At 46.6% G+C, this 22,943-nt stretch overlaps 1 protein-coding gene across 1 annotated transcript in view; it reads left to right on the forward strand.

The window, feature by feature from the left end:
• Positions 1-20,353, forward strand: part of LOC144178844 (nonsense-mediated mRNA decay factor SMG9-like) — a 39,926-nt gene extending 19,573 nt beyond the window's left edge. Inside the window, exons 5-8 of the mRNA XM_077706980.1 lie at positions 1,324-1,431; positions 10,491-10,586; positions 16,322-16,466; positions 20,166-20,353. Coding sequence (XP_077563106.1) covers positions 1,324-1,431; positions 10,491-10,586; positions 16,322-16,466; positions 20,166-20,244 — 428 coding nt within the window. The 3' untranslated portion in view covers positions 20,245-20,353. The remainder of the gene's footprint in view (positions 1-1,323; positions 1,432-10,490; positions 10,587-16,321; positions 16,467-20,165) is intronic.
• Positions 20,354-22,943: the final 2,590 nt, after the last annotated feature.

The following is a 22,943-nucleotide window of genomic DNA, read 5'->3' on the forward strand; positions in this document are numbered from 1 at the left end:
AGAAATAAGTGGGCCTTTGATATGCCATAACCCTGTTAACACTGATTGCATTAAAGCACATGCTTTTTTATAGGAATTGCTTGCAATGGGGCTACTTGTCACAGAACAATTACGTAATGCATAGTGTCTTACACTGAGTTTTTCTTTCTGGCTTAAAGGGGGGACCCTGCAACACTCTTCGTGCAGTGCAAGTAAACCTGCGCGACGTTTAAAGTAGACTTCCAGGAACACCCCAGCCAGATATTACACGTGCATGTGAAGCGGTAAGCGTGCAAATCGTGGTGAAAGACTCGGAAAAACCAACCGCGCTCTCTTCAATTCTGTTCATTATGCACCCTTGGCATGGCCTCTGTGACGTCAATCGGGCCATGGCTATTCTGGCTGTCCTATTGGCTGTCACTGGTCAACTTCGCGGCTAAATTCTGGCATTTCCTGTGACGATCAGCCGTCGTCGGCGCTGTGTATGAACCTCTTCTAAGTCTGAACCTGTCCGCATGCTTTTGGTGTTTCTTTTGTTTTGAGTGTGCGCGGAGTTTGAATGACGAACTAAATATTCCACTTTCAACGAGCCCACTCGACAACAAACGTTTATTGCTCCAAAAACGCCCTACCGGCCTGAGCGCTTGCTTGCGAGCAGGCCACCATGCCTGCTTTTTTGTGGCACCAGACCGGAAATAGACCCGTCCACGTTGTGGGGAAAAGGACGAAACTCCCCAGCCTGCGACATATCGAAGGCCGCCGAACAGAACGCCGCGCGCCGCCCCCCTCTCCGGGAGAGCGTGCGCAGCTTTCGTCGCGTTGTCCGCGGTTGAGTTGAGAGGGAACATTTATGCGCGATTTTTCATCGCGCGTAGTTTCGGTGATAGTGAACGTATTTTCAAAATTCTTGCGGGAGGAGATTTCTGGGACAATAGACTTTACCTCAAAATACATTCCGAGTAGTCGATGGTAAGTGTTGCAGGGTCCATTTAAAAGTAACAGCTTGTCTTGCAGTGCATTTCAAACTCTGATTTTGTTGAGTCACAGCTCCCACTTGCAAGTGGTCAAGAAACGAGTGCGAGAACATGGAAAGACAAAAGTACATGGCAGACAGTTGTTTGCTTGCCGCCCTGTTGTGTCTCTGTCAGTTAGTCTCTCAGCAGCCTTCTGGCTATGTGGGTCTAAATATCTACTATCTAGTTAGCCTACTACTATCTACTATCTAGTTATCTATTATCTAGTTATCTACTATCTAGTTAGCCTGAGGCATTCCATTGTAAGGCAGAGAAGAGAATCGGAGCCCTTGTGTTAACGATGTGCTTTCTTTGTGTGTGTGTCGTGCAGTGTTTGTGCAAAACAAATGCACACCTGGAGACTTTTCCCCAGAGAATGTGGACGCCATGAATGAGACACTCGATGCAGTCTTCGCAAAGTCAAAGCTCAAGTATAAAGGTACCCCATGTCTGCTCCATTTGACGTTTGCTGTTTTATTTTTCATATGATGTGTATGCGTTGCTAAGAATTTCTTTCTTTGGGTAGATGCTCTGAGAAATTACGGCCACGGAGAAAGTAAGCTGAAAAAAAAAAAAAACAGTGAAAAGCAGCACATGAGATGGTGCTTGCATGGGCATGCTTTTAGGCAAACTACAGTGAAAATTTCGTCCTCTTGTAAACCATATTTTCGTATAGTTTGACTAGAAAGATTCCAAGGTACAAAATATGACACCTGAGATATGCGCATGCATATCGTAAGTGACTATTATGGCACGGCGGAAGTGATGCTGCAGCCGGTTGAGTGAGTACTATACACACGACCTCTTCGTGCGCGTTTGGCAGTTTTGAGAAAATCGCGCCAAGTGGAGCTTGACTGGTTCTCCAGCAGTCTGGCTGGCCAGAGGGCTGGCCAGCTGGTCACTTACCGTAGTTTATATGGGATGAGTGCACCTACAATTCATTAAAGGAGTAGTGACACAAAATTTCGAAGCTGATATAACTATGTAAACTGCTTCCTTTTAATCAGCAGATATCTCCCAGCAAGTTTCAACAGTAACCGTCCAGTATAACATTTTAATCTTTGCCCGCACAAGAAAGCCCAGAGCGGGCCAGCATGACATCATCTGCTACTTGCCCAAACTACCCAAACTGCCAACATCGGGGCTCCCGTGACGTAGCCGACGCAGTGGCTGTGGTTGGCGCGCGTTACTATGCCGTGTGTATCATGTCATGATTTCGGGACTGACGTCATGCTGTGCGGGCGCGTGGGGATGGTGAAAACTTCAGCCGGTCTGGGCGCGCGCGTGTGCTCGCTCGCCCGCATATCCAGACCGGCAGCGGTGCGACTAGAATGGGGATGTCACGGGCACCCTCCTGTCATAGCGGCTGCTCAGTGCTCGTTTTGTCGAAACCGAAACTGCGCGACTAAACGGCGCTGTAAAGGATTGTTTATGCTGCGATGGACCGTCTAATGTCCCATTCTATGATTATTGGGCTGGTAGGCACCCGTAGCAGCGAAAACGTCACACGAAAATTTCGTGTCAGTACTCCTTTAAATGCTGCCACACTTTCTCAGTGCTCGTTATTTCATTTGTACTATGGCAAAACAGGAAGGTTTTTGAGCTTCATTAAAGTACTATTACTTATGCAGCAAAGGTGATTTGAGCCAACCACACTCTAACCTCGTTATAACGAAGTTGAAGGGGAGCCATAATTATTTCGTTATATCCATTATTTCGTTGTATCAATTGTAACAGTTCACGGCAATGTATGCTCAGTTGAGTGCACAACTGTAAGTATGCAAAGAAGGAAGCCACCTCGCGGCCCACTGTATCGCTACACGGCCGCGCATGCGACGGAAATGGAATAGAAGACAACTATTTTGCTTGTTCAATGCGCACACTGCCTATTTTATTGTAAAAATGTTCATGGTGCTCCTTTGTTTCGGACAACGCAAGCAAAAGAACTCCTTTTTGGTGGTGGCCACCACATTGATGCCGTTTTCGTCGTCGCCATGGAGACCGAAGAAATGACGTAGAAGGTCAACCCCATCTAATGCCTGCGACGACGTTGGCACGTCGAACGTTCATGCCTGGGAGTCCACGGCACCTTTGCCGTCGCTTGCGTTGGTCCCCCCAATAAAACCTGACCACAGCGTGTTCTTACGGCCCACAGCCACGCCACGCATGGCCAAGAAAGCCATCGTCCTTGTTCAGCCAGTGGGGCAAAGTGAGTGGGCGGGCGGGCCACGTGACGGCATTGCGAAGTGGCGCAAGGTGGTTTCCATCTCTGTCAAAAACCAGTTTGCTGGGCTCCCCGCACAGTCGAGGTTAGTCAAGGGTTGTGTGCACGTCTGCACAGTGCACGTGCTTTTCGACAATGGCGGAGATCAGTTGAGCACGGTCGCTGCGCACCATGCTCTCTCAGCCTTCTTCTGCTTTGTGTGCCACGACTTCTTCACAACAATAGACTCGATCGCCGTGCACCGTTGTTTCTCAGCCTTCATACGGTCACGTCGCCGATTTCACAATGCCATTGATGAAGGCTGTGAAAAGCATAAGAGAACAGCAATCTCAGTGGAGCAGAAGGAAGCCATTGTAAAGGTTGTCGAGTCCAGGACAAAGAAATCTCAGGTTGCCCACGACTTCAGCATTGTGGTCAGCATGTTGTCAACCATTCTTGCCAATCACGAGGCAACATCTTACGGCCACATTTCCGTAAACTGTCGTGCGAAGTTGTGAACTGCGACGTTCAAGCCAGTCAAGGATGCTGTTTACAAGTGGTATCTTCGGCGCTAATGGCAATGGCGAAAACAGCACCAACGCGGTGGCCATTGCTGAAAAAGAAGTCTTTCGCTTGTGATGTCCGGAATGAAGCAACATCACGGACTTTTTTCCACCTATATCTAGAGTAAAATAAAATAGGCAGTGTGCGCATTGAGGAAGCAAAATATTTGTCATCTATTCAACTTCCATCTCATGCGTGATCGTGTAGAGGTACAGTGGGCCGCAAGGCGGTTTCCTTTTTCGCATGCTTATAGTTGTGCACCCAATTGAGCATACGTTGCCTTAAACTGTTATAACTGATATAACGAAATAATGGATATAACAGAATAATTACGGCTGCCCTTCAACTTCATTATACAGTTAAACCTCAATGTAACGAAGTTGGTAAAATCGTAATTTACTTTGTTACATTGAAATTTGAGGTTAAAATGAAGTGTTAACCGTGTGAAGCAGTTCCTGCAAACAAAAACGTGGTGTACATACACGGCGGCTGGCGCACTGTTTCTGTTTCTGTTGGAGCTTAATAGTCAATGCGGGCATAAGCGTGAACCGCATGAAGCATTTTGTGCACGCAAAAATGCGCCTCACGAGCCACAGGCATGCTGGCGCAGCCATGAGGGAGACCACCCGCACGATGCGGGTAGCTCCAGCGACCACTTCTAAGCGCTCGCTGAAGCACTACACGAGCGGCAAATGAAGTTGTTCATGTGGACAGGAAGCCGATAATGTGGGTGAAATTTCCGCTGTAAAACGGCATCCGCGCCGCTCGGGAAAGCGCCCATCAAATGTCCTCCCTGATGGTTAGCCTAATCGTCTCTGGTGGGGCCAGCCGGCATTCCCGAGTGCTTCGAAGCTCCTGACGTAAGTTGCGCGTCTCCCCATTGGTGCAAACCTTCAGGCTCCTCCCGCTGCCGCGTGTGGCAAGAGTCACTTTGTGGCCGAGGCAGAAGCTGCCACCGGCGCGCAATCGCGGATGCGGCCTTGAAAAAACGTGTGCTCAGGCTCAGAAAGACCCACAAATGCTTTGCTGTGCGCTTCCTGGAACAGTGGAACCCAACAAGCCTGAACAAATTCAAATGAAGGACAAAGTGGCAGCGGCAGCAGCATCATGCGCAGTTTGTAGGCAACGAGCTTGCGGGCAAGAAGCTCACTCACGGATTCCGTGTCTCGTTGCATCCACGGCATTGGGCGACCCGCATCGCCGTTCGCGTTTTATAGAGACCCCGTCTTGGCGCTTGCGTCTCCTGAAATCTACTTCTACAGCCAAAATTTCGTGCCCAGTTGTTCATGAAACTTTGTTACATTGAAATTTCGCCAAACAGCACTTCTTTACACAGAGGGTGAAAATACATGGTGCATACATTTGAAGTTAAAAAAAATTACGCGGTCTGTTGCATCGGGGATTTCGTTACATTGCAGTTTGTTACATTGAGGGTTGACTGTAACGAGCTTTGAGCGTAGCTCATATACCGTATTTATTCGAATCTAGGCCGGCCCCGATTCTAAGCCGACCCCCGAAAGTCCGAAGGCGCGAAAAAAAAAAAAACTTACCTCGAATATAGGCCGAACAAAAAGGCAGGGTCAGCGTTCACAAAAAGAAAACACGTTTATTGAACATGAAGATGCGGTGCTGGAACTCAATCAGTTTCTCTTCAAAATCACCGGGCAACTTCTGGGCGATCGTTGGAGGACGCAAAATCCTCTCCCGTTGCGTCCTCCAACGACGGACATTTTTTTCATCCACGCCGAAGTCCCGCCCGGCTTGAACGTTCGACGACAACTCCGCAGCTAAAACAACTTTTCTTTTAAAAGCGGCACTATAATGGCACCGCTTCTTTTTGCGCTATCAAAACCAAACGCCACACCGCACGCAGGCCACTGTCCCACAGAACAGGGTCCGCAAAATTCAAAATGGCGGCCTATGGCCCTTAAGTGGCTACTGGCTCGTCTAGTAATGGCTACAATACTTTCTTTTCTGGGTGGCGCTAGCTGCGCGCCACTTTACTTGGAAATTGGCGCGTATTTCAAAATCCTCGAATCTAAGCCGACCCTGGAGTTTGATATATCAGTATTTCAAAAAACTATCGGCTTAGATTCGAATAAATACGGTAGTGTAGCACGCCTCCAAAACCACCGACCCAGATGTCAAAGCGTGTGCGCTAGATTGCTCTTAATGCGTGGCATCTTCTGCTTTTTCTCATCTATAGTTAATTTCAGGAGCTGCGTGCAGCACTGTGGAGGCTGCATTGTTGTCAACAGTCCCCCCACTGAGGGCGCCTAACTCACCGTGAAGGAAAGCGGAAATAGGAAAGCGACAATAGGCGCCGGGGCCTGACCACGGTGTAAGAATATTTAGGTGTTGACACTCGCCGGCCGCGGCGGCGGAGAACGCGGCCAGATCGTGTTCGCCTTTAGTACACGCGCAGACCGCAGCGGCGCAGGGGCGCTGCGAATGAGGGGCCGGCTATCGCTTGAGGAGTAGCGGGCGCAGCTGCGGTGGATGCGCGGCGCAGGCGCGGCGTGCGTGACTTTCTGTGTCGTTCAAGCTGCGTTTCGGTGTTTTATGCCGGAAGAATCAATCCCGAGGAGTAGACAATATGTTTCAGCTTCCACGTTGTGTTCGTCACCGATCGTTCACCGAGCCGCAGTGATCGTTGTGGAACTCACGCGGTGCAGAGAGGCTACGCAGTGCGCGGATGTCGCGACCCGTGTGCTTTTTCGATGGCAAATCTCTGCGAAAGGCGCTTGCAATGAATTGTGTTTCCTCCAGGCAGAAAGGCGACTTTTAGTTAAGAATGTGTGTTACACATAATTGCTATTTTGGCGTCCGTGGAACAAAAGTATTTTTTTGTTCTTACGCTGAATGTATACATGAGCAATCAGTGGCGTAGCAGAGCAATGGTATTAACACCATTAAAATGTACAAACAAAGATTGCAAGAATGTTGGTTTGTTCAGAAATGTGGTTCTTCAGAGTCCTGTACGCACCCGTATTTTTGTGCAGATATTACAGTCGAGGAAACAAATAACTTTTATAGGCAGAAGATGAATATTGTTTCAACGGAAAAAAATGAATGATAGTTTCACCGGAGGATCAATTTCTTTTGTTTACCTGCTGCGTATAAGAACCCCGCAAATAATTTCTGGGTACGCCACTGTGCGAAATAATAGACATTACAACGGAAGACTCCGAATTAGGACCAAATGGGATTATTCACATCGCCCAGAATGCGGGCACCATTCGCCTTCTTTCGCTGATTCCGCAGTCAGTGTTATACTTCTGTTATTCGATTGAGCTCCCTGATCAGTAAAATATCACAGTATCAAAACTGTGGAGCCTCGCAAGGTACCCAAACAAAATAAGAGGCTTCTGCAAATTTTGACAAAAAAACCATGCATAGATAAGGACAAAGAAAGGAAAACACAAACACGAGCTCTTGTGTTTTCTTTTCTTCGTCTTTGTCTACGTGCAGTTTTTTGTCAAAATGTGCAAAAGAACCTGTTAGCCCAAGTTCCAAGTTTATTAAAAATAATTGAGGCTACCCATGGCGGTATCTTCCATGTATTTTCAAACAAGCATTTACACAGGCACACCACATGTCGTGTGCAATGGCACGGAGTGGTTAACTTTATACAGCCATTTTGGTCCCAGTTTTTACCCGCTGTACATTTTGGTTTAACGTAATATGTTGGTAAAGCTGTATAATTTGCCCTGACCCTATTAAGTTCAGTGGAGGATTTTGTGCTCTATCAAGTCGCTTTACCACGCCGACTGCAATTATTCTCAACTGACACCCGCCAATCCCAGTTCAGAGTCGCGTCAGTATTTTATATCCGCACATGAATGCCTGTTTTTCCGTGAGATAGACAACCGCTCAGCGCCGTCGGTATCGGCGTGAAAGACGAGCTTGATAGAGAAGAGCTCGGGAAATATTCACTAACCATTTTCCCGTCCAGTAGGTAGCACTGCACTGCCTTAGCCATTAAAATGTCGCATTTGTAGTCTTGGTTTTGCTTCGTTCCGGACCTTCGCGCGTACAGCGGCGGAGGCGTCCGGCTACACAGCAAAACAGCGCAGGTTGTGTGCTTTGCTATGGAGGTAGCATTTCTGATACAGGGTAAATACAGAAACTTCACTGACATCTTTGGACACATAAAGAACCCCAGTTGGACGAATTTTAGCATATTCTCTACACGGCGGGTATTACCACCTCACAGCTTCAGCGATTTACACTGCTCAAGCAACATTTTATGATACGCGTAGGCTCTTCGGCCCAAATGGGCAAGCGTGGGCGTTTCGGACAACCTTTTATTTTGAAATGATGCAAAGTAACTACGCTCTTGTGAGTCGTGCGGATGAGCGAAAAAAAATTATTTGCATAAAAGCGTTTCGCCAACGAGCTCGGAAGGGTCGCGTTCTCGCTGCTGTTCCGCGCAGTGCTGCAGTTTGTACGAGTAAAAATGAAAGTAGCCCTAAATTATTTGATGTCGAGAGCATTTTAAATCTGTCTGTTCCTATCTGCAATGAAAAAACCTTCACGTACACTCCCGCTGCACCGGACGATCCCACAGCACGTGCATTACGGCGACCGTAGCCGGGGAGCACACAGGCCCTCGTGGCGGGGCGCACTCTGGCGGCGTTCCGGAGAAGCTCATGGAGCGGCGAACAAGATCTGGCCGCGCCGCCGCGCGAAGTGTCAACACCTAAATATTCTTGCACCGTGGGCCTGACGAGTCCACCTGCCCAGAGAGGAGACGAAAATGTCCCTTCAAAGCCCGCTTCATGGTCAGTTAGGCGGGCTCAGTGGGTGGACTGTTGACAACAGTGTGACCTCCACAGTGCTGCATGCAGATTTTGAAATGCACTATAGTTTGTAAAAATTGCGAACAGTCCACAGTTTCAAAATATTTCAAAGTGTCGCTGTGGCTTTGTGCGTTTTGCACTTCCCCGGAACTTATTATTTAGGGCCTCCGTGTTTGCTGCTACATATCTAATAAATTTGAGTTCTTCTCCTCCTCTAGGAATGCACTGCCAGGTCTCGTGTCACCGCAAGGGACGAGTCAAACCCCGAGAGTGCCAACTATGTACACTTCATATACAAGATTACCGTATTTATTCAAATCTAGGCCGGCCCCGATCCGACCCCCAAAAGTCTGAAGCCACGGGAGAAAAAAAAAACAAACTTATCTTGAATGTAGGCCGAACAAAAAGGCGAGGTCAGCGTTCACAAAAAGAAAACACGTTGATTGAACATGAAGATGCGGTGCTCATTCTGAGTCATGATCACTGCTAGCCTCTGAATGCCATCCTCGTTGCGGCGCACGCAAATATCCTCTCCCGTTGCGTCCTCCAACGACAGACATTTTTTTCATCCACGCTGAAGTCCCGCTCGGCTTGAACGTTCGACGACAACTCCGCGGCTAAAATAACTTTTCTTTTAAAAGTGGCACTATAATGGCACCGCTTGTTTGGTGCCATTGCGCTGTCAAAACCAAACGCCACACCGCACGCAGGCCACTATCCGCACAGTTCAAAATGGCGGCATCGCCCCCAGCTATGGCCCCTGTAGCTACTGGCTCGTCTAGTACTGGCTACAATACTTTCTTTTCTGGGTGGCGCTAGCTGCGCGCCACTTCCCTCAATTTCACTTGGAAATTGGCGTGTGTTTCAAAATCCTCGGATCCAAGCCGACCCTGGAGTTTGATATATCAGTATTTCAAAAAACTATCGGCTTAGATTCGAATAAATACGGTATATACAGGATATATACAGGACAATCGGAACAGCCCACAGTGGGGCTTAGAAAATGCTTGCCGGGGTCTAACCGGCGCTGTGGAACTCTCCCAGTGACCTACATCAAGTGCGACAGCAAAAGAGCCCCTTTTTTTCGCTGGGATGAACATATTGTTACGTGGCGGCAGGACAAAGGACGTAGACCACGAGATGGGCGAACGATGTATTATCAGTATTTACAAGATGTCGGCCATGACATAGAACCGGCGCTGGCTGCGCACCTGCCCAGCTTCTTCTTCTTCTTCTTCGTTGTTTGCATCCTCGTCGTCGTCTTGTAACAATATATACTCTTGGTGAGGGAAGGGGAAACAATAAAGAAAAACAAGAAAAAATAAACCAACCGAGCAAGAGGTGCCATGGTGGTCGCCACCCAACAAAGTCAAAAGCAGCGTCTTTAAAAAGCCGCATGTTTTTGTCCCAGGCTGGACGCGACCTTGCTTGTTTGCACACGCACTGCGTGTAAAGGCGGCTTCATTGTCAGCAGCCCATTCGGTGGGTGACGACATCGACACATCTTCGCCGTGGGGGCACAGGCAGTACCGTGACCTCTGCACTCAAAGCTTACATATTTACTGCATGTTTTCTTTTGACCCTCTCACATAATATGGTCAAATGATGCTTCAGCTGAATTAACTCCAATTCCAAAGAATTGAGTACTACCTCTGCAGTATAGGGAACCCTGTGACACAGTTAGAGTTTGAGTGACATCAAGAAGTTTGAACAAGATTCTCACTCCAGGCCGAGGTTTTTTCTTCCAATGACAAGCATTCAAAATGTGCATCTGTTGCCAAAATGACATTTCCCTGTGGTCATGTGACGATGTTCTTAGCTTCTGTACTGAGGACCTTATAGGTCCTTCACGCTTTCCTTCAAAATTACTTCACTGACCTTGTTGGGTGTGTGATTCTCTGGAGTCAAATCTTTTGTTCTTGTGCCCAGGCCAGATCAGCATGGATGCGACTGTGGCTCTCGGAAAAGACCAGAAGCACACGGGACCAAACTTATTCCTGCTTCCAAAGCGGCTTTCAGAACAAGGTTTGTTTCTGCCATTCAGGCCAGATTGATGTGGATGAGACTGGGGCAAGTTAGTTCTGAGGCTGCCCCTTTTGCTCCCCATTTTCAGCACAAGCCCAGTTGCAGGCCACAGTACAGCTGTGGTTGTTGCTTCATTTGCAATTAAAGTGGCGTAGGAAAAATTCGGGGCACACTTTTTAATTTGTTTTGATGAGAGAAAAAGTGTTGCAAAGAGCATAAGCCTCCTGCATGTTTAGTGAAGGAAATTGGAATTTTTTGTTATATATTGGCTCAGAAATGGCATTCGCATCATAATCGCGTGCAAACTAAAGCCATGCCAGCGACTGCTTTATTGCGGGAACCTGTAGTGGCACTTTTAAGGAGCAAAGAATCAAAGATTCATTACCTACCCCAAGGTAAACATTGTAATGCACAAAACAATGTACGGAAGGCAGTAATGGAGTTTCAGTGCAGAGCAAAGGCAGTTACTGTGCAGTGTTGCTGCAGTTGCCTACATATTTTCCCCTGGCTTCCAAGCAGTGCTAGTACGGTTGGTGCAAAAGCTGCAGGCAAGCATGACTCTGTGGTGCCGAGTGGTTATCTTTGTGCCTATCCGACATTACAAAATTTGTGTAGGTGATGGAAGTCTTTTGCTTTGTCCCAGTGCAGGTCAAAGAGCAGTTGAGGTAATGTGTTGCAATGTGTCTTCTTTCTGCAACTAAAGGGATTGTTGTTTCACAACAGCCCCTGGTTCACAATTTTTTTTTAAAGGTATGAGCTTAGGAGGTACGGCTCATGCAGTAAACTCCTGGAAAGATAAACTCGAAGGGAGCATGAAAATTTGTTTGTATTATCATGAATTCGTCTTAGCTCTTTCGTGACCGTGGATAAATGGCCGATTTTGAGTGCTTCCAGAAAACTTTTTTTTTTCCTTGAGCTGCAAAACACATTTAGCATTGCTATGCATGAAACTGTAGCTTATAGATTTCTCTTTCAAACACATAGGGTAACAGCAGTTTTGTGAAAGATGTAATTATTGACAGTTTATTGGTAAGCAAACAAAAAAAAAACACAGAAAAAAGTGTACACAAAACACAAATACGCAATTTTACTGAGCCTAAAAATTATTTTAGTAATTCTAAGATATACAAAATGTTTCTACGTTCTTAAGTTCTGATTCAATATACAGTGGAATCTCGGTCATACGAATCTCAAGGGGCGGCAAAAATATTCGTATCACCCGAAAATTCGTATCATCAGAAAACGAGGAAAAATGGAAATGTGCTGCGCATGCGACAGGCGGCGGCAATATGGCGTCGGCTCTTGCCGCGAAGAGGTGCAGGTAGCTTCAGCAACCGCTTCTAACCTTTTGTTAAAACGGAGCTCAATGTGTAAATTAAATTGCTCATGCGGGAAAGGAGCTGACAGTATGGGAGAAGCACTATAAAATGTCATCTACGCCAAATATCCACCGCGGAGGTGGCCCAGCCAGCTGCTGCTAGTGCTCCGAAATTGCCGCAATCACAATGAGGCGCGCGTCTTCCTATTGGCGCAAGTCGTGAGGCTCCTCCCAATGCAGTTAGCGGTAACCGAGGCAGAGGCTGGCGCCTGGGTGCCGGGCTGAATCGTCAGCGCGGGCGTCAAAAGAACGCGCGCTCATCGCCGACGCGACGCGCGCACACGAACTCAAGCCTGAACCGCATGCCATTCGGGCGCGTCGGCGTTTGCGCGCGCGTTCTTTTGACGCCCGCGCTGACGATTTCGCCCCCATGTCAGATTTTACCTCGCTCGTAAAATGACACGCGACGCGCGCGGCAGTGGGAGGAGCCTGCCGACTTGCGCCAACGGGGAGGCACGCTCTTCATGGCGGCAGTTTGAAAGCGCTCCGGACAGCCCGCTGGCTCCGCCGGAGATGTTTAGGCTTACCACGGTGGCGGATATTTGATAGGCGCTTTCCCTAGCCGCGCGGACGATGCTTTACAGTGTCGTTTTCGGACTCATCAGCTCCCTTAATTCATAAGCAACTTCTTTTGTTCTTTAAAGAGCGGTCAGAAGCGGTCGGTCGAGCCACCCGCCCTACTTCGCGGCCGTTGACGCCGCCATGTTGCCGCGGCTTACCGCGCCGCGCGCCGCATGCGGGTGGTATTCGCGGTGGCGTCAGCGCGCCTGTGGCTTGCGCGGCGCGTTTTCGTGAGCAGAAAACGCTCCATGCAGTTCACGCTTAATGATTTTGTGCCTGCGTGCGACCAAGGCCACACGGCCGCACAAACACTCCCGCCTCCCGTCCACGCCGCAGTCATCTGCTCGCGGCTGCTCGCGGCTTGCGTGTTCGTATCACCCGCACCGGGTGATAAATGCGAACGGATCATCCGAATTTTTTTACATTGCGTACAATGCATTTTGGCCGGGGAATTTTGAAAATTCGTATCACAACGAAATTCGTATCAACCGAATTCGTATCACCGAGATTCCACTGTATACATCAACGCTGCATACCAAGTTCTGGAGTTTTGTGGGCCCACAAACGTGACGGCCGGGACGGCGGTATTACTCCGCAAAGACACTCGAGAGTCATTCGGTCTCTCTAAAATATGCATCTAGCATGCTTGTTTGCAGTGGTAAAAACCAAGAAAAAAGAATTTAGCGCTCTTGAGAAGCAGCAGGCGTCGCTCCGCATGGCCGATTTTACACGAGTGCCAGGTCATCTTGGAGGTGATAATGCGATATGCCAAGGTGCATTTGGCAAAATATCCCCGCCGCACGTTGTCCAGACCCTACACATGAAAGTAATAACGCAGTCGTCAGTTATTAAGAAAGTTTTGTTTATAAATACAGTGCAAAATCAAAATGAACCTTCCCTGGCAGCACCTGCTGAAGTCTGAGGCTGTTGAATGGGAGAGTCTTCATCAGAACTAAAATCTAAAGAATCCACACCATTTCTGGAGTCATCGCTGCTGCTGGGATAATGAAAATCAGCAACAGCAGTGGCCGAAGTTCTTGAAACCGCTGTCCACCTTTGCAGAGCGCGCATTGATACAGGACGCCATTTTCGCCCAACTCGCATCTACCGTGGTTTCGAATTTCACTCGCAACATTGTCTACCAACGCGAAACGTAAACAAATGGGTTCCTTGGCACTTAACGGAGCTTAGCAGGGTTCCCTGGGACCAACATGCCTGAGAACCCCTGGCCTATGGCATGGTCACAAAAGAGTTAAACGGATGTTCTTTGCATTGTGCACATTACAAGAGAGCAAAAATGGGTCACCTTCAGCCAAAAGGGTTCAGGCTCCGCGTCCCTACTTTTCCAGATGTGGAAGACTCACTGCTCCTATGGCTGCATGATCCCTGATCGCGATACATCCCACTGAACGGGATACTTTTGCGGAAATGTGCGGAACAGCTTGCGCTCGTTTTAGGAGCGGGCGAGTTCAAATGCAGCGAAGGTTGGCATCAAATTCAAGTGCATTTCTGGTGAGAGCGACAGCATCGACAACACTGTTGTAACCAGTGCTTGGATGGCCAAGGTCATCTTTTAACGAGTGGCTGCTGGACTTTGACTGAAAAGTGAAGAAACGAAAAAAGAGACAATATTCTTTTTCTGGACAACTTCTTCAGCTGCATGCAAGTGCCAGAGCTCCTGGCCACAAAAGCAGCATATTTCCCTCCTAGCACCACATCCAGGGCATTGTCCGCTCCGCCAAAGCACGGTATCGAACCCGCCTAGCTGACTGGTTGCTGTTCGACATGCAACAAAAGAGGAACTCCATAATAGACCTAAAGTTTGCTGTTCAGGTCCTCTGTGCTGTATGGGACCAGATTGAACCAAGCATAATACCGAACTGCTTTCGAGAGGCTCGCTTCATTTCTAGTGGAAGTGAAGCAGTGCACAGCTCTACTGTGCCAGATTCTAAGCCAGGTCAGGGTTTTGGGAGGCTGTGCAGAGATCATTTGAGGAACAAGAGGAAGAGCCAAACTTGTAAGCACCAAACAGCTCACAGATGAAGAGATAGTTTCTCAAGTGAAAAATGTGCCCGCTGCAGCGGACCAAGACCTGGATGAGAAAGTGGAGAAGGCCAACCAAGATAATTTCACCCAGAGGGTGACAACCATTGAGGTTCTGGAGGACATTCGAGCTCTGAAAGTGCATTTTGAATAGAGTGGTGCACCAGACGGTGGATGTCGCCTCGTGATGACGGAGACAACCATTGTTTCGAAAGCTGTGGAGCTTTCTTCTGCGCCCATTTCTTCTGTTTTTATATTTTCTGTTCATGAAAATTAGCTAGGTATTAGCATCTTGGACATGATTCAGGGAAGCAAATAAAGTACCCATCCCTCAAAGCTGGTCTCTTACTACACATCACACACCCTTTTACCTTTTATAATTGGGCAGATTTGCTGTGGGAGCTAACAAGGGGCTTGTAGGCAACTGCAGTACGTGGAAGAGCAGTTTGTATGGAGTCTGCAGTGTAATGTATTGTTGAACCAAATCTGCAGGGCAGTGTATTGTTATGTTTCAAGACTATGCACTAATAATGCAGCTCTTCAAACACTGCAGTGTGGCTGTCTTAATTCTGTATAAATAGCAATTCTAGATCATGGCCAAGAGCAGATTTCTGTTTCCCAGCCCTGCGACACTGGGTTTAGCCTTGTAACAACATGCCTTTTTTTTTTTTCTATTTTCTTTGATGCAAAATGAAATTTCCACAAAAATGGCCATAGAACTTTCTTACATGTAAATGTGTGGTCTGTGTGAATGCTAAATTTCTCCCAGTAAGGCCTGGTTGCTGCCTTGGTGGACAGCACAGATCTCTCCTTTGTTACCATGCCTCAGCACCCATCACTTGTTTGGTTTCCTTGCGTATATTCTGGACTTTCCATGCAGCGCTATGTCCCACTTTGGAGCTACGATATTGTGTGTACTGTACTCTGTTGCAATGTCTGCATAACAATGAAATCTGCCTGTGGGAGAAGCTACTAGGTTACATTTTTCTACCATGCCTTTCAAGAACCTTTTGTCGAGTGTTAGCGCCATGTGAGAGTTGGTAAGAAAGTTCACTACGCTTGAAAGCAAAGTGCTCCGAGGTGCCTTCTGAAGTAAAAATGCACATTTAGCATTGCAGGTAGTGGTGAACAAGGTTTAGCTAGGAAATTTCTGCATTTATGTCTCATGTTTGTTTTACTGGGGCATGTTTTCCAGCGCAAAAAAGACTGGAACTTAGAGAGGAATACAGACGGGACAAACGCTAGACATTAACTGAAAGCACAAAACATTAAACCATGAAAATGCTGGGCCCCCCAAAACTACACTTCTGCGCACATTACATCACCATGTGCATTTCTTGTTTAGATAACTCAGTTCTTTCTTGGATAATGCCAGTGACGGGGTGCTTATACATCTCTCCGCCTCGTGGTTGATTTTGTACATTGTTTTGTACTTTCAGTTGATGTATAGAATTTGTCCCGTCCCTGTTCTTCTCCAAGTTCCCGTCTTTTTTTTTTTTTTTTTCTTTCACATTAGAAAACATGCTCCAGTTATCCCAGTACCACCAACTTGCCCAACTTTCCGCACTAATTACTTCACCACGCTTGTTTACTTTGCTTAGCTTTTAATGTATGTTCTTCTCTTGTTCCTCGCTTGTTTGTGCCTGTTGAGTGTTCACGTGCTCAGTTCCACACAGAAGAGACCAAGTAGTAGTCGCGCGATAGCCTGTAAAAACGGGCATTGCCACAGAGCCCTGTTGGTGGTGACTTGCAGAAGAGAAGCGACGGAGTGAGGGCGACGTGGTGCCCGGATACGAGGATGGCGGCCGGTTGGACCAGCTGGCCTCACTGCTGACACTGCAGGTTGGCAGCATGCCAAGGCAGCACATCACCCACACCCCACTCACTGAGAAGAACTGGTACGTTGGGCGGATCCCACTTCTCTCTCCTTGTGCGTGTCTGCCCAGAGAACACAGCCGCGGTGTCCATTGCTCTCCTGGTATCGCCTTCGGGCCAGTGAATGGGGTTGCATGCCTCATTTTTGTGTGCTGGTGAAATAAGGCAGCGGGCATCGTGTTGCACGTCGTGTTTTAGGCATTTTGAAAGTGCCCGGCTGGTCCAGAAAACTTCGCGATCCTCCACTGCTGGTTTTTCCTCCTTGCCTAGGGATCTCTTCTGTGTGTTAAATTTGCGTTTTTGCCTAAACTGAAGCATTGTGGCATTTGCTGAATTTTTTCTTGTGTATCTATAGTAGGCGCACAAAAGTCAAATGTCACGGACATACAGTACGTAATTTTATTTTTATTTTGTAACTTGCATAAGGTTTGCCATCTAATTTGCCACTTCCAACGTTCTTTAACATGCACAGAGCACTTTTGTGCACCAGTGCATCATGAATGGGTGATTCTAATGGGAGAAAAGGAGAATTTGCAGTGGGGATCACTTTTTAAGGCCCAACCAGATGCACGCGTAAAATCGACATACTCACGTAACGATGTATGCATGCGGCAACATACACCGCTGCCTTTACGCCGACCGACGACGCCGGAGAGGGCGAGTAGCCGTATATCGTTGCAACGCGCATGTAAGCCAATCACCGCGCAGTGTGGCTAAGCTACCCCGGTCTCGGCATTGGGGCGACTGGTTCAACTACTTTTAGATGCGACGGCATCTCATTCACTCGCCTTGACCCTCCATACGGCGTTGTCGTTGTCCGTCCACACCCCTCCCCCATTCTCCTTGCCGCGCGAGCTGCACTCTCCGCCGCTCACCCCCTCTCCTCTCAGATAGCGAACACTCTCTCGCAAGGGGCATTGGATTGGATTCGATTGGCTTGGCTTGGCTTGGCTTGGCTAGGATTGGATTTGGATTGGATTGGATTAAAGTCATAGCCGCGCCACGTTGCGTCATAGCCGTGGCAGGGGGTTCACGGCACGTTTCACGCGATGGGAGAATCAACCTAACGGAAACAACAACGGAACCCTCTATGTGTCGCATCTACACAGGGGTTCCCGCGAGGGGAGGTGGGAGTAAATTTTAACTGAAATAAAGCAAATAATGCCTATTTTAACAAAATGGGTGTATTTAGTACACAAACTACTAAAACATTTCTTGGGACATTGAAAAACGCTAAGAATCAGTATCTGTACTTGGCAGGCACAAAGCCCTCCGCCAAATTTGGTGTAAACTCCTTTGCTCTCATAGTTGCTCGTTGCTTCGCGTGTTTTCTCCCATTGTCCTGCTTTCCATATTTTACAAATTACTTAGTTTTGTCACATAATCAGTAGTTAAGGGGGCAGACTGGTCTTAGAGCTATTTTTTTTATTTACCAACCAATTTTAATGAAACTACACTGCATTATAGATTTTTTTGTGCTGATTTCAAATCTGCCATTAGATTTTTTGTAAGTTGATTATATTTTTGGTTAATTAATGATTAATTGCCATTACTTTGGGACACAGTTACAAAATAACCACTTCATACAGAATGGCAACTACCACGTGGCTAGGCAGTCAAATGACTAAAGAATACAGCGTAGGAAGTACTTTTTTGATTCAGCCATTTTTGGTCGTTTTACAACATAGTGAACTTCGCTTTTCCTGGGCTCTGCCACAAATGGCTCGCAGGTGGTGCCAATTGAACACAATAATAATTTTTCAAAGCCTCCATTTAAAAAATTTCTTTCCAACATTGTATTCTCCACACATTTTGGTATCAGAAGCAAGAAGAATTACAGTTGTACCTGCTCTGGGTGCAGAGATATCTGAGGGCGAAATGCTAGCGTTGCATTGCAAGAAAAGTGCCATTTCACCATCGAATTTTGCGCTAACTGAGCTGTAGAGTGCACTTTAAAATGCTATTATAATATAGTAACAACAAAATATGGTGCCTTTTGATGAGGAAATTTACAGACCGGTAGAAAAATGGCCATGGAGACCGAAAACGCCATTTTTCAGAGGACGCTTTCTTTGACTGCTTTTCGGCCCCAAAGACCCAACTGCTCCCTCAAGTTAGCTTATTTGTCAATGAGCTGTCTCGTTATGCGACCTGACTGCCAGGTAACATCACTTCCAGAGGTTGGCGTCAACACCGTGCTCTCGAAAGTTTACTTCGATGTCTGGCTGGCTCTTACTTGGGCGTAACAAGCGCGTAGCAATGTATTCGGTGTGTGCTGGAGTGCGCCTGTTCTTTACATGCTTACACCGGTTTACATCGTTGCGAGAGTATTTTACGCGTGCATGTGGTTGGGCCTTTATTACACGACCGCCTTAGCTGGAAATAGAGATTAATAAAATGTTCATTGGCTTAGCAGGCACTGGAGGTCACGTTGTGCTTCATACAATGACGCACTTAAAACCTGCAATGGTTACATCCTCCTTATAGTCCTAAGCACTTGTGCTTAATCACTTTGAAGCAGATAGCCTCCGATATAACCAGTAACAGTTGCGCACAAATCGCGCACAAAGTGGAACCCTTTGCTTTATTCACCTTGCGACGTCTGGGAAATTGTTTCTTCTAATGGTGACAGGACAACTTTGACGTCTAGTTCTGTCATTATTTAATGCTTCTCTTGGATGTGTCAAACTGCTGTTAGGTTACTGCATTGACCTTTGCTTTGTTAAGCGGTTATCACTTGCGCCTTGAATGCCGAACTTCTGCGGAGTTCTGGCACTCATCCTGAAGAGTTGACCCAGTATAAAGCACAAACAAGTATTAAATACAAGTACTATTCAGAAATAATGAAAAGGAATCAGCCCACAAAAGGTAGCTCTGTCATGCAGGTACAGGTGATAGTGGGGTACTTGTATTCTCGTGTTCGCCAAACTGGAGACTTGCTTTCTGCCAATGACTGCCGTATAAGATGAGAGTGCTTTCTGCCAATTACTGCCGTATAAGATGAGAGGGAACTTTCGTATACACTTCTTGGGGGAAAAGCTCTACCTATATTCTGATTTATACTGTACCTAACCAGAGGAAACCACCACACACTGCCGTTTTTTAAACTGCCGAGAAACTTCTCTGTGACCAGTGGCATACACCACCTGTGCTGTCATGTGACTTCTGTTCTTGCTGTGTTATTCCCATGCTATTCTGGACGCATTGTCACTTCCAGAATGTCACTAGGCAGGCTCCCTTGGAATCACTGACCGAAGTGCTCGCTGTGTTTGGATTTTTTGTGATGCGAAGAACGTGGGTGCTTGTCAAGTGGTGCCTGTTCTTATTTGGGCCTGAAAAGTACTGTTGCAAAGCACATCTTAGCAAACTTCTTTCTTCTAATGTCACTTTTCTGCAATGGGGCATGTATAATTCTGGATTATGAAATGGATTCTGAAAAACAACTGATGGGTGTTTTTTTGCGAGTTTGATATAACCGGGTTTCACTGTACTCACTTATCTTGGGCGGAAAATACGTTTGCAACACTGGCTACACTTCTGTTATTGACTGAACATTTTAGTGGGTACTCTGAGAAATTTAGATCTGCACCGTGCCGTACATAGAACAGCAGTTTGGATTGTTTGGCAGTTTTCATCAGTGAATGTTATTGTAGCTTTAACAGCTCACTTTAGAAATGAGCAAACTTTGCCCAAACCTTCATGCCTCTTTTTTTGTCTTTCAGGTTTCATTATTCAGCACGGCTATGGGATGCTATGCAGAAATCTATGGTATTCCTTGAATACAGCCGTCTGCTACCATGAGGCAGTGCAAGGAACCTAAGTTCAAAGGAACTGGCGAATCTTGAGAGCTGGCGAAATGTCAACCTCATAAGAGGGTGTAAATAATTAAATAAATGTGCTTGTGGAGACATTTATCACCTGCAGACTGCTGGCATGTGCCATCCCCTGGCATGCAAGCTTTTGTTGCTTCTAGTCTATTAGTAACGAATTAAACTGAGATGCATATTTGTGGATTGCAACCAAATAGTTGAAAAATTTTGGATAAACAATTCTTTATGCCTAGCATATCTTGGTGAACACTGGCAAGATTTTAAGCGTTAATTTAGAGCGATGCATTTTTAAAGTCATTTTTAACTCCCAGAGACTACATATCATTGCAGAAAGCTTTGCCTTAACAAAAAGTATGAAGAGAAAAATGTATGCACAAGAACTCTTCAAACTACTGTAGCGCTGTTGGCACAGCCTATGCACATTGCTTAGCATAAAGGAAACCTTTGGCATATTTGAAGCAAAATGTAACGACATAATGGAAAGTACCAGCATTATTTTAATTAAAAATACGCACTGGGTTGTTTTTTACGAAAAGAAAGAAGGCATGCAAAAGAGGTGAGATAAAAGCAAAACAATAAAGATGGGCTCCGCTGTTCACTCAAACGGGCCAACGACTGCGTTAGGCTTGTCCAGTCACAGATCCAGACAACTCCACCCACTCGTCGTTTAATTGACCCCCACAAAACAAGCATATTTTCATGCGCTGCATCCTAGATTACTGCAAGAGCAAGCACCACCTCACCTACTGTCGTACTTTTGCCTCTTGTCGAAATTTTACCGCACCCTCTATCAACCATAGAGACCATTCTTACATAGACCGCCACCAACTGGATACGCACACATTTTATAAAATAGACAGCTATTCCCTTAAAAGCGGCCTAGCATGGGTACGGTGAACACTGGGTCCGTATCCCTTAATGCGACCTTTAAAACCGAACAATCAGTGGAAAGAGGCCAATTCACGGTTACCATGGAGAACTCTCACAGTGGCTTATATTGCTTTGTTTGTACTAATCCCCACCCCTGTTCCTAATTACCCATTCCCCCTACTTAGACCACGTATCCCTATGTTTCATATTAAAAGGGCTACCACTATCCTTGGTGGCTGAGATGCTGATGTTCCCCGGTTGCCTGTTAACAAATGCTTCGCTGCACAGAGCTCCCACGGGACATTTGTGATGCCACTGTGTGAGCTATTCTTTTGAGTGCCTGCTAAAACAAGCCCACTGTTCGGGCTCTGTAGCCTAGATGTAGAGTACTGAGTACTTGCACTGACGGCTTGGATTCGAGCCCAGCATGTCTCTCTCTTTCTTTTTTTTTTTTTTTTTCCTTTTTTTTTTCTAAATTTAATTATTTTCTAAACTCAAATATATGTATTGTTTTTGTTAATAATGGTCATTTGGTATGTTTTAGGTTTGGGGGGAAGCCAATGCAATGACCACGTTGAATTACCGTTCTTCATTGCGCGAACAGAAATGTGATGGGGGGGCTCTGTGCAGTGAAGTGTTTGGAAATACGCTCCCCGGTTGGTTTCCTCAGGAATCGTGGGACATACCCACACAAAAGATTGGACAAGAGGCTGCTTGCGAAAGTTTGGCTGCGACCTAGGTTACTTTAGATAATAAAAAATTAAGGAAAGAAAAGAGAACAGAAAAAAAGAAATCTTTACAATTTATAAGTAAGTTGGGCAGAAAAAAAAATACATGTGAAGTAACTGACTAGCAGGAAAACCTGCCTGTCCCCCCATTGAAAGAAGAAAGGGCGAACACAACACCCCTGTGGCAACACCTAGTACGGAAGCGCCTAGTGGAAGAGCAGCGGTAGTAGAAAACAGGAGTCTGAACCAATTGAAGGTTGATTTAGATGCCTGTGTCGCATTGGGGACAAGCTGCAACAATTGAAAAAAAAATGTTCCATCATTTCCGTATTATTGCAGAAAGGGCATTGGATGCCTCAGTCATCCAATTGGAAAACTTTTCCAACCGAGTCATTGGAAAAGGCATTACTCAGTCAGGCCAGATTTGTGTAGATAAGCATTTAGTGGAGGAATTCTACATCAATATGTAGTGACAGTTACCTTGCATTTCCTGGATCCGCAAAATATTGCTTTCCATGAATAAAAAGGTGGTTATATAAGGAGGTTACATTCATCTTGCCGATGGCTTTGTGGCAGTCAAAAACGCGTGAAATCGACCCCTTTAGAAAACTGTCAACTGGACATTGCTCGACCGCAGGGACACCAAGAGGCGGACTGGGTAATTGATCAGCCACTTATTTGTACAAGGTCCCTGCATGGCCTAGGGCCTGCGTAAGCCGAATATCACAAAGCTGATGAGAAACGGGAGGTGCGGAGTATGCGGTGCTCACAGAGAGGGAGTCTGAAAGCATAACGTCAGAAAATTTATATGCTTGGCGAGGGGCAGCCGTATATGCGCTTCACCATCGTTGTCTCTCTCTGAAGGTTCCAACAGATGTAGAGTAGGAAAAACAGGGTATTTATAGAAATAATAAAGCGTTGAAATCTCTCAAGGTGAAACTAATTAAAAGAAATTCAGTGCCACTCCCCTTTGTGAAAGTGGATTACCACCGGTTCTGTTTGTCGGGTATTGGTTGGCAAGAAACTCCTGCTCAAACCGGGCCGTCGTTGTAGCCACGCCGACTTCCTGCTT

This window comes from Haemaphysalis longicornis, unplaced genomic scaffold (assembly GCF_048455015.1).
Source record: "Haemaphysalis longicornis isolate Haplotype H1 unplaced genomic scaffold, Haemaphysalis longicornis Haplotype H1 scaffold_4, whole genome shotgun sequence".
In the NCBI taxonomy this organism is placed as follows: domain Eukaryota; kingdom Metazoa; phylum Arthropoda; class Arachnida; order Ixodida; family Ixodidae; genus Haemaphysalis; species Haemaphysalis longicornis.